At 38.6% G+C, this 15,014-nt stretch overlaps 1 protein-coding gene across 1 annotated transcript in view; it reads right to left on the bottom strand.

Moving 5' to 3' along the window:
- The window catches only part of LOC124260131, a 43,938-nt gene extending 29,809 nt beyond the window's left edge, over positions 1 to 14,129 (bottom strand). The window contains exons 1-10 of the mRNA XM_046694377.1: positions 13,840 to 14,129; positions 11,045 to 11,510; positions 9,435 to 9,496; positions 8,342 to 8,448; positions 7,762 to 7,890; positions 5,233 to 5,284; positions 3,915 to 3,994; positions 1,615 to 1,752; positions 1,355 to 1,423; positions 125 to 193 (exon numbers count right to left, since the gene is read on the bottom strand). Coding sequence (XP_046550333.1) covers positions 125 to 193; positions 1,355 to 1,423; positions 1,615 to 1,752; positions 3,915 to 3,994; positions 5,233 to 5,284; positions 7,762 to 7,890; positions 8,342 to 8,448; positions 9,435 to 9,496; positions 11,045 to 11,442 — 1,104 coding nt within the window. The 5' untranslated portion in view covers positions 11,443 to 11,510; positions 13,840 to 14,129. The remainder of the gene's footprint in view (positions 1 to 124; positions 194 to 1,354; positions 1,424 to 1,614; positions 1,753 to 3,914; positions 3,995 to 5,232; positions 5,285 to 7,761; positions 7,891 to 8,341; positions 8,449 to 9,434; positions 9,497 to 11,044; positions 11,511 to 13,839) is intronic.
- Positions 14,130 to 15,014: the final 885 nt, after the last annotated feature.

The following is a 15,014-nucleotide window of genomic DNA, read 5'->3' on the forward strand; positions in this document are numbered from 1 at the left end:
TGAAGCCAAAACACATCATAGAGGTGTACCAGTTGCGTTTGATGTTTGCCCAATGCCAAATTCCATAATATTCCAATCTTATGATAGCAGCTTGTAAATAATGGAGTCTAGACCAAATTCTCACCTTGATCACAGACTGGCAGACATTCAGCAAACCCTCAGCTTTGTAGGCACCAACAAACTCTTGACTTCCCTGGCAACAGAAAAACATACTAATAACTTCATACAAACTGGAATGGTATGACTGGTGACCAGAGTTTCAGGTAATGTTGCAGTCAGGGCTCCAGATAACGGCCGTATCGGCGTATGTACGGATATAAAATAAGCATGATACGGTAGGAAATAATTTAGAAAACGTAGCAGATACACACCACAGCAATGGTGTACGGTAGTAGAATCATTTACAGATGTATTTATCTGAAAACGTATTGTTTTATTCTTTATTGACCTGTTTACACAAGAGTAGCAATGTTGTGGTGCATATATGAAACGAAACGCAAGATTACTGATACTCCATTAAATTCCATTCAGTACTCTAAGTGTACTCTTATTGTTTTCCAGTACTCCTATATAGAAAACGTAAGGAGTACGTACTTCTGATCATGAAAACTTATCTGGAAGCCTGGTTGCAGTGCAATGAAGATATTTGAGGGTCAAAGCTCCTTTCATGCATAATTCTCTCATGCATTACAACGTCAATAATGGCTACTTTATCTGTGGATATTAAAAATCTATGAAAGGATGGTTAACTTCCAAACCATAAGAACTGTTTTTCATTTCGTAGGAATCCATCAAAGTTTATCAGCATACAATACACAATTTTCTTTAATAATTTCAGATAAAAATAAACATGAATAACAAGAAGACAACATCATCAATATCCCCCATAATGGCAAAATACTCTTCATGAATATGTCTGCTAGTTATGATTATGTCAAATGTTTTGGTGTGTATATGTCAAAGTGGAAGGAGAGTATTGAAAGATTTTTAAGTTGTGCTCCAGAAAGGAGCTCTACCATCAAATTCAGTCTGAGTTGAACTTGTTGCCATGGAAACACAAAAAAATATTTTATTCAGAGTTCCAAAACTATCAAAAGGCACCAATACACCACAAGACCTATCCATGTGCCAAGTTCGATGAAGAAATAGTGAACGGTTTTGGAGTATGCTACAGAAAAGATGAATATGGACGGATGCATGGAGCCCATTTAATACCCCCGCAAAACCCGTTAAACGCGTTGCAGGGGATAAAAATGCAAGCTTTGAATGAAGTGGACCTACTAATTGCCAACAATCAAACAGAAACCTGGAAAAAAATATTTTCAAACTAAACTGACTAGAGTTGGAAACGAACCTGGTCAACATGTTGATGATTTCCTCTTCTCAACAGGTCTAACGTCTGCCCCAGGATTCTTAATGATTCCTGAATAATACAAGGCAGAAATGTAAATTTCAATAAGGCTGTGTCAATCCATAAAACTGAGAGGGGCTTTCTGTATGTAGGTTTCTTCTTTCAACAATATTTGTTATAATTCTCTTCTATTAAAGACAAAACCCTTAAAATTACCTCACATTCTTTCTCATTTTGCTCAGATGATGAAAAAATAGACCTACCTGTTTGTCTACTAGACTAATGTAGGCAGACACTGCCTTCACTGCCGACTCTCGTATGGGCAGCTGGGAATGGGAGATAACTCCAAACACTACTGTGAGAATATCTCGCTGTACAAATCCAGGAATAGGAGGAATCACCTGTCAAAGTGAAATTTCCTAATACATAAAGAATTTAAAATCTGTTTTATATAACACATGGAATTTTAAAGGGCAAAATGGAATTGCCACTGACAGAAGAATTCACAATGTGGGTTGAGATAATGCTGTTTGCACCAGTCTTTCTGATATTTCACAGTTTCAGCTTAGTGTCTAACCCTAAAGATCTAGGTTAGAATTTGTCTTCAGCAACTGATGCTGGTGGTCAGAGGTGACTAACAGGATCAAGTGGACTGGCTTGCTGACTTGGTTGACATATGTCATTGTATCCAAATTGCATAGATCGATTCTCATGATGTTGATCTCTGGATTGTCTGGTCAATACTCGACCGCCACCATAGCTGAAATATTGCTGAGTCCGGCATTAAACAAAAAAACAAACAAAAACAGCGTAGTGTCAAAGGAAAGCCTGAATGAGACTAGGGCCTAAGTCACAAGGTGTTTTCAGCACTACGATATTTGTAAGCCTATGACAAACTATAGAGTTACAAGATGTAATCTTGTGGATCAGGATCCTGGACATAGATTCTAACCAACTTGGTGTATTTAGTGTTTGCCATAGGCATAAAAATTCCCTGGTGTCATGAGAGGGATTCATGGACATGTTTTGGGGAGTCAACTTCGGTTTGGAATTTTCATAAAGATATCAACTAAGATTGTTTAATAACGACAAAAAACAAGGTAAGGCAGGTCAGGTATAAATTTTAATCAGCACTGAGCAGTTAACTGGCAAACATTACACTAAGTACAGTCAAATCCCGATGAGTTGAATGCCGGTGTCTCGAATATTATGCATAACTCGAAGTATCTGTCGGTCCCGACCATTCCCTGTTATAGTTGTCATCATTTGATTTCCGGTTACACAAATTCGTCTCATAAATACACACGATGACTCGAGAAGAAAATTTGGTCCCATGAGATTCAAACAACAGCATCTTGTATACATAAGCCGAAGTTAATCAATGAGAAGTTAATTGGTGTAGCAAACTGATCCAATTAACAAACCAGCGTGGCTTACACCTTTCCGCCTTTGACGGGTGAGTTCAAAAGGCAGATTAGTGATTTTAGGAAAATCACTGTCTGTGCTAATCAGACTGGAACTGATAAGGTGCCCCTATTAGTGATAGGAAAATCATTAGATAAACAAATGCTTTGGCGGAGGAATTAGGATTGGATCATCTTTTTTTCTACCCTCATAGACATAGCTATGTCTCGAATACATCGATAAGTCGAATTTATTACTTGGTCCCCAGAGATTCGACTCATTGGGATTTGACTGTAGTTTTAAACAACAGAAAAATTATGGACTATACAAGTTTAGATTATCTGAACTGAGGACCCAGTAGCATTGCATCAACAGTGACGCAAGCTTCTAAATTTACTGCGCATTTGAGATAATTTTTGCATCAAATACGCAGGTTTTCTGTGTCAGGGCAAACACTGTGTATTACGAGCATGGTGCTCATAAACCAATGGTCACAACCTGGATGAAACTGGGATTGAAACACTGGGCCAGTAGAGAGAAATGTCATCCATGTCATATCACAGGACAATAAAACATGGCACTTCCTGTTACCCTGCTTTGTGTTTAGCATTATAGGAATAAAACAAGGAATGTCCGTCTCTGACTCAACAAAGACTCATCGACTCATACTGTGTCTACCCGTGAAGATCCGGGTTAGAATTAATCTTCAGTAACCCATGCCTGTCGTAAGAGGTGACTAACGGGATCAGGTGGTCAGGGTTGCTGACTTGGTTGACACATGTCATCGTCTCCCAATTGCGCAGATCAATGTTCATGCTGTTGATCCCTGGATTGTCTGGTCCAGACTCAATTATATACAGACCGCCGCCGCCATATAGCTGTAATATTGCTGAGTGTGGCATAAAACTAAACTCACTCACTCACTCATACTGTGTCTAAGTGGGGAACATATGTTAAATAGACGCATTGTATGTATGAAACTAGCACACACACCCTTAGAAATTACAGACACTCACAGACACAAACTTTCATGAGACACTATTTAAGTACAATGATCATGTACTTATAAATTACAACCAACTCACGTCACCACGACCATAGGAGAAGAGATAAAAGTGTCAAGGGGGACAACTCTCATCAACCTTGACCAAACATGTACAAGCAGAATGGGTGATAACAGTAAGCTCACCTGGTTGGCTGTTCTGTCTGAGTGTAGATGCTGTACTATAGCAGTGATGCCTGGAAACAAACATTCAGAAAAAACATAATAACTGAAGACCAGGGGTGGAAATAACTTTAAAATTGCTAGTGTACTCCAGTACAGTGGCACATGTTAAATCACTTGCCCTGAAAATGTTTCCACTATACCGGCCGTTTTCTTGTTGGATTTTTTAAATAAACAACATAATTAACATTGGAAAGTCAACTGGACGCCGGTACAGTGTGATATACGAATTTGCTTGCCCGACAGAAAAAAACACTGGACTCGGACGTCGGGCAATGGGTTATTTCCACCCCTGGAAGACAAATCAAAGTAATCAGGGAAGTCTCCAAAAATTCTTGCAAATGCAGAAACAGTGCTTCAACATTATGTTTTAAACAACTGAAATCATTTCAACCACCAGATATTTCCAGTCTGATGCCATTACCTGGTGGAATGTATGTCCTCTACAAACTTCAGTACATTTCCCCCTAGCTAGTGTAATGAAGAACCTCAATTCCTTTCCATGCTAATAATATCAACATGACTTCAAGCGTAATGACTTTACCTTCTCATTAAAATCTGATCTTTGTGCTTACTCCTGCTTCACAAAAGGCTGAACAAATACCGTTACAGTTTACATCAGGACGTTTCACAAAGTTTGTTACCAATGAAAGGAAGTGTATAGTAGCCCCACGGAGACAAGTCAAAAACTGAATACTTCCATTCCAGGCTAAAAACATCACACCTGTAATATCTGTGTTTCATCAACTACAGTCCGTTTGAGTCAGAAACGGACCGATGATTTGCAAATCAATGATGATAGTTTCTCAAACAACTTTTTTGGTGGAGTCCGGAAAATTTTCAAATATAAGAAAGCTGTTGGGTATTGGTAAATGATAAACATGTGTACTATTTATATTTATGTGGCAATTTTGTACAATGATAACATTTGCAATTCATCGGTCCGTTTCTGACTCAAACGGACTGTAGCGGTACTATATTTCGCATCTATTCTCATAGAACAAAATACAAGATACTCAGTGTAACTAATAGTTATGTCACATCAGATTTGATTTGACAAGACAAACATAGGCTAAAGCATTCACTGCTCTGGTGAAAGCCTCAACCATGGCATGGTGCTGATCATAACCATGTCAAATCTGGGAATCACTCCCACTTACTGCAAATCCTGACATGGCAAAGGGACAGAACTGTGCAGCCTTAGCAAAGTGCCCTAACAAATACATAGTTACATAATATAATGTAATCCTACCTAACATAGCACCATCTACTGCTTGCCAGGTTGTGTCTTCATCATTACAAACCTGTGGAGGAAATGTGGTTGTTGATCAGAGATGAAACAATGCAGATGATGATACCTGCATAACATGGTTATATACATCAAACCTGACAAGGCCCTTATATACCCATCCTTACAAGGCCATATACAACCATCCATACAAGGCCATATATACCAACCCTGACATGGCCATATATACCAATCCTTACAAGGCCATATATACCCATCCTTACACGGCCATATATATCCATCCTAGCAACGCCATATAAACTCACCCTTACAACGCCATATAAACTCATCCTTACAAGGCCATATATACTCATCCTTACAAGGCCATACATATCCATCCTTGCAAGGTCTCCTTACAAGGCCACATATACCCATCCTTACAAGGCCATATATACCCATCCTTACAAAGCCATATATATCCATCCTTACAAGGCCATATATATCCATCCTTAATACAAGGCCATATATACCCATCCTTACAAGGCCATATATACCCATCCTTACAAAGGCATATATATATCCATCCTTTGAAGGCCAAGGCCATATATATCCATCCTTACAAGGTATCCTCCTTACAAGGCCATATATACCCATCCTTACAAGGCCATATATATCCATCCTTTAAAGGCCATATATATCCATCCTTGCAAGGTCTCCTTACAAGGCCATATATACCATCCTTACAAGGCCATATACTCCATCCTTACAAGGCCATATATATCCATCCTTACAAGGCCATATATATCCATCCATACAAGTCAAAGGCCATATATATCCATCCTTTTTGCAAGGCCATATATATCCATCCTTACAAGGCCATATATACCCATCCTTACAAGGCCATATATACCCATCCCATAAGGCCATATATATCCATCCTTACAAGGCCATATATATCCATCCCATCCAAGGCCATATATACCCATCCTATAAGGTCATATATACATATCCCATAAGGCCATATATATCCATCCTTACAATAAGGCCATCCTTACAATATCCATCCTTACAAGGCCATATATCCATCCTTCCTTTAATATAATTATACCATATATACCCATCCATAAGGCAATATATACCCATCCTAATCCATCCTACAAGGCCATATATATCCATCCTTGCAAGGCCATATATATCCATCCTTATAAGGCCATATATATCCATCCTTACAAGGCCATATATATACCATATATCCTTACAAGGCCATATATACCCATCCTTACAAGGCCATATATATCCATCCTTACAAGGCCATATATACCCATCCTTACAAGGCCATATATATCCATCCTTACAAGGCCATATATATCCATCCTTACAAGGCCATATATACCCATCCTTACAAGGCCATATATATATCCATCCTTACAAGGCCATATATACCCATCCTTACAAGGCCATATATATCCATCCTTACAAGGCCATATATATCCATCCTTACAAGGCCATATATATCCATCCTTACAAGGCCATATATACCCATCCTTACAAGGCCATATATACCCATCCTTACAAGGCCATATATATACCCATCCTTACAAGGCCATATATACCCATCCTTGCAAGGCCATATATATCCATCTTTGCAAGGCCATATATATCCATCCTTGCAAGGCCATATATCCATCCTTGCAAGGCCACATATATCCATCCTTACAAGGCCATATATACCCATCCTTACAAGGTAATATATACCCATCCTTGCAAGGCCATATATATCCATCCTTACAAGGCCATATATACCCATCCTTACAAGGCCATATATATCCATCCTTACAAGGCCATATATATCCATCCTTACAAGGCCATATATATCCATCCTTACAAGGGCATATATATACCCATCCTTACAAGGCCATATATACCTCAAGGCTATATATACCCATCCTCACAAGGCCATATATATATATCTACATACCATAAGGCCATATATATCCATCCTTACAAGGCCATATATATCCATCCTTGCAAGGCCATATATATACCCATCCCTGCAAGGCCATATATACCCCATACATTACAAGGATATATATATCCATCCTTGCAACGCCATATATACCCATCCTTACAAGGCCATATATATCCATCCTTACAAGGCCATATATACCCATCCTTACAAGGCCATATATACCCATCCTTACAAGGCCATATATATCCATCCTTACAAGGCCATATATACCCATCCTTACAAGGCCATATATACCCATCCTTACAAGGCCATATATATCCATCCTTACAAGGCCATATATATCCATCCTTACAAGGCCATATATACCCATCCTTACAAGGCCATATATATCCATCCTTACAAGGCCATATATATCCATCCTTACAAGGCCATATATATCCATCCTTACAAGGCCATATATACCCATCCTTACAAGGCCATATATAACCATCCTTACAAGGCCATACACCCATCCACCATGACAAGACCATATATTCCAACCCTGACAAAGTGATATACACATTCTTTTCTAGCCACACACTCACCCTGACGAGGCTGTTCCACACCACCTCTTGATGCACATCAGACAAGCAGCCTATGATATCTCCCAGCTTGTTACAGCCGACTTTACGTATGGCTGACCAGACGTCTGTCAATGCTGCTAAGATGAAGTCCTGAAAAAGAAAGATAGCCCATTTTAGAAATTAGTCCCGAAAAAAAAAAATTGAAAAAATATTTTTCAAAGACATACAAGCCCTAAAGCCTGAACCAACATGATGAAGATCAAACGCCTATGGTACAAATTAATTTGTTTGGTTTTACACCGCTTTTAGCAATATTCCAGCAACATCACGGCGGGGGACACCAGAAATGGGCTTCACACATTGTGCCCATGTGGGGATTCGAACCCGGGTCTTCGGCATGACGAGCCAACGCTTTAACCATTAGGCTACCCCGCCGGCCCTATAAATTTAGAAATAACTTAACTCTGATCATCAATGATTGAAACAACTGGTATGAGGCCGCAAAATTGAAGGAACATAAACGAAAAAGGATAATTTGTTACCACCATTTCTGGAGAGGTGGGTGATATTCGAATAATTTCTCGCTGAGCTTATTGCCTACATTTACAAGTGGGAGAACGCCTGCTCTGTTTAACTGCTCCCCTGTCCCTTGTAGCCAGGTGAGAGTGTGGACCACCGACCTGTTCCTCACTATCGGCAGGGTTGAGGCTGCAACAAACATGTTCACAACCAATATAATAATCAGGGGTGGAAATAACCCATTGCCCGACGCCCCAGTCCAGTGTTTTTTCTGTAGGGCAAGCAAATTTGTATATCACACTGTACCGGTGTCCAGTTGACTTTCCATATTAATTATGTTGTTTATTTAATAAATCAACAAGAAAACAGCCAGTATAGTGGAAAAATTATCAGGGCAAGTGATTTTACATGTGCCACTGTACCAGAGTACACTAGCAATTTTAAAGTTATTTCCACCCCTGATAATATACAAGCTGGACAAGTTGGACAGGCCTAATGTCCAGTATGATGTACAAAATGCAAGAAAGAAAAATGAACATCAACAGGGACCAAAGGGGAACTACTCTGTCTTACACTCCCTGAACCATTTCTGCAGCGCAAAAACCATAAATGAAGCAAGTCTAGATTTTCCTCTGAATCACCCGTCTCTGGGGCTTCTTTTCAGTTTGTTGTTAACTTGTTACTTGGTTCTATCAAAAATATATTGTTCCCAAGACTAAGCCTTAATCTCAAGGGGAGCTAATGTCACACAATTTATACTAGTCAGTGTTCACGAATAGCGTCTGACCCTCTGACAAATCCAGCAGATTTGCCAACGGTCAGACAGAAGTCTACAACCCGCCGGCCCCAGTGTCTGACTGTATATTTCACAGTGACTTTGACTGAAGTTGTTATATGTGACATGTGACACTTGTTTGCTGTTTATAAATCTTATGTTTGTTAATAATTTCAATGTCAATTATAAGCAATGTTAAATCTGAAATGTTTATTTAATTTTATTCTATGGGTCCTGTGAAGTTTCAATGGGTCAGACAGACATCTGAAACTTACAGGACCCAATGTCTAGTTACTTTGAAACACCATTCGTGAACACTGTACTAGTGACATCCGATTATGGGCAAAAAGAACGATAACTAGATCCAGTAAATATTTTAGATTTGTTCCATGTGACTCACCTTCTTTGACTAGTTTCAGGAAACTCCTCAGTAACTCTGAACACACACACTGCTCGGACAGCCTGGAGAAAACATGCAAGATGGTATCAAGTAGTGTTGGGAATTGGTTAATATCTCATAATTGATGATTGGTTCATTACAACCAATCAATCATCAAAAATAATTGGTTAGCGTCATTTATGAAATTTGTTAATGCACATAAAAATAAGGGAAAAAACATGTAGTTTTGGGGGGGCTTTTGGGCAAAATTTACATCTTTAAAGGATGACTAGTATGTTAGGAACATAAATTTCTTGGTGTCTTTAAGATAAATTCAATCATGACTTGAAACGAGCTTGTAGTGCTTACAAAATGTAACAGACAAAACCAACCATGTGAAAAATATTGTTAATGAAAACAAGTGTTCCAAAATTGGTTGTGTTCGATTATGAGAAATTATGATCGATTGCTTGGTCGTTTAGTCACTACGACCAATCTTCGATTATTTCAATTAATCGGACCCCCACTAGTATCAAGGATAACTTGCATTGTTCATTTGATTAGTGGTATGCTTTTGTCCAAAACTTTATTAGAGTTATCCCCTACACCCAGAGTTATCTCCCTTCTAATGACACCAAGTTCCATCCAACATGACATGTTACCAACCTAATAACACTGGTGCCACCAGTAGACAAGGTGAAGAATCTTTAAAATACCCCTCGGATCCCAAATGTATTGACATGTATATTTGTGATGGCTCCCCAGCACAGTACTGAGTTGTGACTTCTTCTAGTAGTAGTAGTACAGTGAACACTATGAGCAGTGATCACTGCAGGGAGCTTGCTACAGATAACTGCATGCAAACAGACTTAAGTCTGTGAGATTTATTTCAACAGAGTTTAGAAGTCTCCAAGCAAATTCATAGCATCAAGGTCCAGTTTAAACATTTTTCACATATTATGAAAAGAAAAGCTATGTTATTGCAAGGCATGGTTCATAAAATTAGCAAGAATTCAAGCTTCAGTCATCATTTGTAAATCCATATGACTGCAGTCCAACACAGGCTGATTGACCGCTCATAACTACTCACTGGTTGATTCCCGAAAGGAATTTACATTACCGGTATACACACACTCTGCATTCTACCACTGCAGTGAGGTGAGGTGAAATTGGGTTTTACGTCGTGCTTGAGAATATTTCGCTCATATGACGGCGTGCATGCGTGTGTATGTGTATGTGCGGCTGCTTGTACTAGCCCAGACTTAAGCTGGTTTAATAGGGCTAGCCCACAGAGATACCATGCTGCAGTGAAGCATGAATACCCCACTCAGACACATTATACTGACTCCGAGCCGACCAGTCCTTGTTGTACCCATTAATGCCGACCACTGCAGTGAAAGATACAGAGTGCGATTGTCTTACTGAGTGTTTCCAAATATGACAATGTTTCCCCCACATTATCCTTGATTGCCAATAGTTGTACATACTATGCTATTCTATTTCTCAACAAAAAAGCACATTTTCCACTCGTCACGGTATATTTCTTCAGACTAAGAAGCTACTTGCTATTCTGAATTCACCAAATCCACAAAGGACTTGTCAAACATTGAAAGTAAGGTTGCAAATCCCACCATTCAATGATTGTATCCAACTGTGAATCCAACTGTTGTCTGTGAATTTTGGTGACAGACTTCACTTCTGGCACACCAGTCTCTACCACGATCTTTGCATCAGTCAGACTCAACCTGACCCCTTCCGACCATCCATACCTCCGCACAAATGTATATATCACAAAATTGTCAATTTCTGTTTGCGTAAGACTGAGAAGATGAGGATCACGCTTGGATGCAACATGACCAGCATCAGCTGCTTCTGTCCTGTGATTGGTCAGCGTGAAATCCTCCGTTTCTTCTGTCGGAGTAGTGAGACTTTGATACACCTGCTCCCACAATGACAGCTCTTTCTCCAGAGACGTGCACTTGAAGACCTCTGTGAAGGTACTGGACAGTACACCATTGTCTCGTGACATTTTTACTGATGTCACACTATTCTGCCTTTCTGTTGTGGATATGCTCTCCTTGTCATGTCACATCCTGTCTGAAAGTAAAAGAGTGAGTGAGTGGTTTTACGCCACTTTCTGTAGTATTCAAGCAAAATCAATAATCACTGATTGAGGGACACCAGAAATGGGCTTCACACATACCAATATGAGAAATCAAACCTGGATTTTCAGGACAAAAATTAAACATTTAACCACAAGAGAGCCAATGCTCATAGTGTACCAGCCACCTACACGTGAAGCTTGCAGACAGTCAGTGAATAGAGACATCTATAGAAAATACTTACCCATAAGCTGAAAAAAAGGAGTAATTATGCAACATGTCAAGTTTCTTAAATTTTAACTGGTCGGCTTTTGAACAAAATATGGCAATATAGTTTTTTTCTTCGTCGTGCACGTTAATGTTATCTGTGAACACAAAATACAGAAATAGCATCTCACTCATTGACAGGGCTCCAGATAAGGACTGTATCAGCGTATGTACGGATAAAAAATATGCCCCATATGGTAGGAAATAATTTAGAAAACATAGCAGATATGCACCACAGCAATGGTGTACGGTCTTAGAATCATTTACAGACGCATTTATCAGAAAAAGTATTGTTTTATCGTTTATTGTCCTGTTTACACAAAAGTAGCAATGTTGTGGTGCATATATGAAACGAAACACAAGATTATTGATATACCATGAAATTCCATTCAGTACTCTAAATGTACTGATGTTAAAAAAGTATCTGGAGCCCTGCATTGATACATTATTGTAGCATGTTGCAGCTATGTGTTAGCAACCAAGTAAATGTCTCACAGAGCCCCTGAAACAAATATATCCAAGAAAGCCCATTCAAATCTGTACTATGTGGCAAGTCTAGATTAATGCAGTTTCAAAAAATGAAAAGTCTCTTTCATTATACTTTATTGAGTTAACATAAGAAATGGTTTTCTGTAGGATGTTTTCAGTTCAGAGGCTAGATGTTAGCCAATTACACAGCTATTATGTAACAGATAAACCAGTCAAAAGGACAGCAAAGTTTTACGACGTAAAGGTTTGATATTGTGTAAGAAACATAATAAGTTACTATATGTATTATGTACCCTAAATCCAATCAGGAAATTCATTCAAGGATGATGTTTCTTTTAAAACTAGACTGACAAAATGCAGAGGCCCAGATAAGCTGCATATCCGGGTAAAATACGCATAGAAAATTTCAAATTACGCATTGAAAAATAATTGTTGCGTACCAATTACGCATTGAAAATGTTAGATACGCAAAATGTTTTAAACAATTGCGTACAAAATATATTTATAAAAAATCGCTTGTGTAATGAAAAAGACATCGATTGCTATCAAGTTGTACTGTTAGTATAGGACAAGTGTTGTATTGTCAGTATAGGATGAGTGATTTTTTTATGAAATCATTTCCATTATACTAGTATTTAAGTTGGTTTTGATTAGGTATGACGTAAGGCAGAACATACCTGCTTAGTAAACTTACTCAATGACATAATACTTAGTTGAGTAAAATGACTGGAATACGCACATATTTGAAAGCAGTGGGTAACGGAAAATGAAATACCCACTCAACATTCATAATACCCACTCCAAAAAAATACAGTGGATACAGTACCACATTAGTCTGTCGTACAGACCCTGAAGCAAATATATCCAAGAATGCCCACGCAAGTCTAGAAAATGTGGCAAGTCTAGATTTCCTCAGCTTCTGAAAATGAAGAAAGTCTCAGGGCTCCTTTTCATTATTTTTTTTTTTTTTACTGTGAACTTTTTTCAGTAAAATATGTTCATTTCAGAGACTAGTTGTTAGTCTATACCGACATGAGCTAAATCTTATCCGGAGCTCTGAAAATGATTTATGAATATTTTTTTTCGCTTTCATTATCTTCCTTGTATCCATGACTACAGCCTCAGCAAGCCACAGCTAGGTCATTAATCATTCAAATATCCATGCACCCAGTTATAATCCAGCTACACTGGAGCAACCTGCAAATACAATCTGGAGCAGAAAATCCAGTGATTTTAAGGCCATTTTGTATGAAACCATTCAAAATTAACTAGTCTAAGGGTGCACCAAATGTACCCATTTGCATAGGTTATTGCAAATCTGTCACACCAAGGAAACCAATAGCAATGACAAGATTTGTATTTTATTACGTTACGGGTAAGGTACTACGCTTTTACACATGAACCGTAGCTGAAATGACTGACCTCAAAACATTTGTGGGACAAACTTTTATCAGGCTACTGTTACGCTGAGAGGTGTTGTTGCCACGCTAACGGCAGTGTAAACATTGGCGCAGGTTAAACATTGTAAACATATCAAAGAATCCTCAAAATATGTGTAGTGTTCTTACTGCTGTTGTCGGCTCTGTTAATACTTGGCTGTAACAAACGACATGACACAAGTTGAACGGCATATGACATTGGCCGGTGAAGAGGGAAGAGGTGCGCGATACATTTATCCACTATACGATGCAGTTTACCATTATAATCAATCGAAGCCATCCACATGTCCTAATTTCTCACATGGCCACCATAAATATTTCCGCTGACATAGCCATGATAATATGTGAGATGGCCATTCACCAAACGATGACAACTGAATGTTTTGACATCCCCGCGAAAGCAAAATATGTCATGACGTCACTGGCAATATAATCCGGACATATAAATTCGCATCGAAATGGGTAGGTTAAAAAGTAGAAATGGTAAAGAAAATGGAATAAGAAGATAAAAAGCCATGCGAATTCAGTCACGGTCTGGATATCATTAGTGCATGTGAGATGTTATATCTTGGAATTATGTTGATGAACCGCTGTCAGATTATACACTCATTAAGATTATAATAGATAGAACGTTTGCACTGTGAGCTCTTCTTTTAGACCAGCATGATAAATTACACATGCGAGATCAAATCATTTGTAATTGATAAATGAAATGAAATCAGAGTGAGTGAGTGAGTGAGTGAGTTTAGTTTTACGCCGCACTCAGCAATATTCCAGCTATATGGCGGCGGTCTGTAAATAATCGAGTCTGGACCAGACAATCCAGTGATCAACAGCATGAGCATCGATCGTAATTTCTTATGGAAAGCGTTCTTTCAGTGTTTGTGTTCCATTGCTGTGGAATGAACTGCCCCTCGCCTTAAAACTGTCCCCACCTTTTGCTACGTTCAAATCACATCTTAAAACGCATCTCTATCCACTGCACTATTAAGTCTATTCAAACATTATGATCATTTTGTAGCGCTTTGAGCACCCACTTAGTGGTTGGATTTAGCGCTATATACATTTTCATTATTATTATTATTATTATTACCTGCGCAATTGGATAACATATATAGTAATTTGTCAGCAAACAAACAACAAACGGTAAACATTTCTCGTCTCAAAAATGGTATTAGGCATCGATAAATTGCGAAAGAAACAAACGTGACGCAACGCAGATACTGCCTAGAAACCAGTCTGTGTAAAGTGAAGTTCTACTTGACAGCGCCTACGTTTATTTAAAAGAAAACGTCCAAATTAAG

This window comes from Haliotis rubra, unplaced genomic scaffold (genome assembly GCF_003918875.1).
Source record: "Haliotis rubra isolate DU_JTF1 unplaced genomic scaffold, ASM391887v1 Scf750, whole genome shotgun sequence".
NCBI classification, from domain to species: domain Eukaryota; kingdom Metazoa; phylum Mollusca; class Gastropoda; order Lepetellida; family Haliotidae; genus Haliotis; species Haliotis rubra.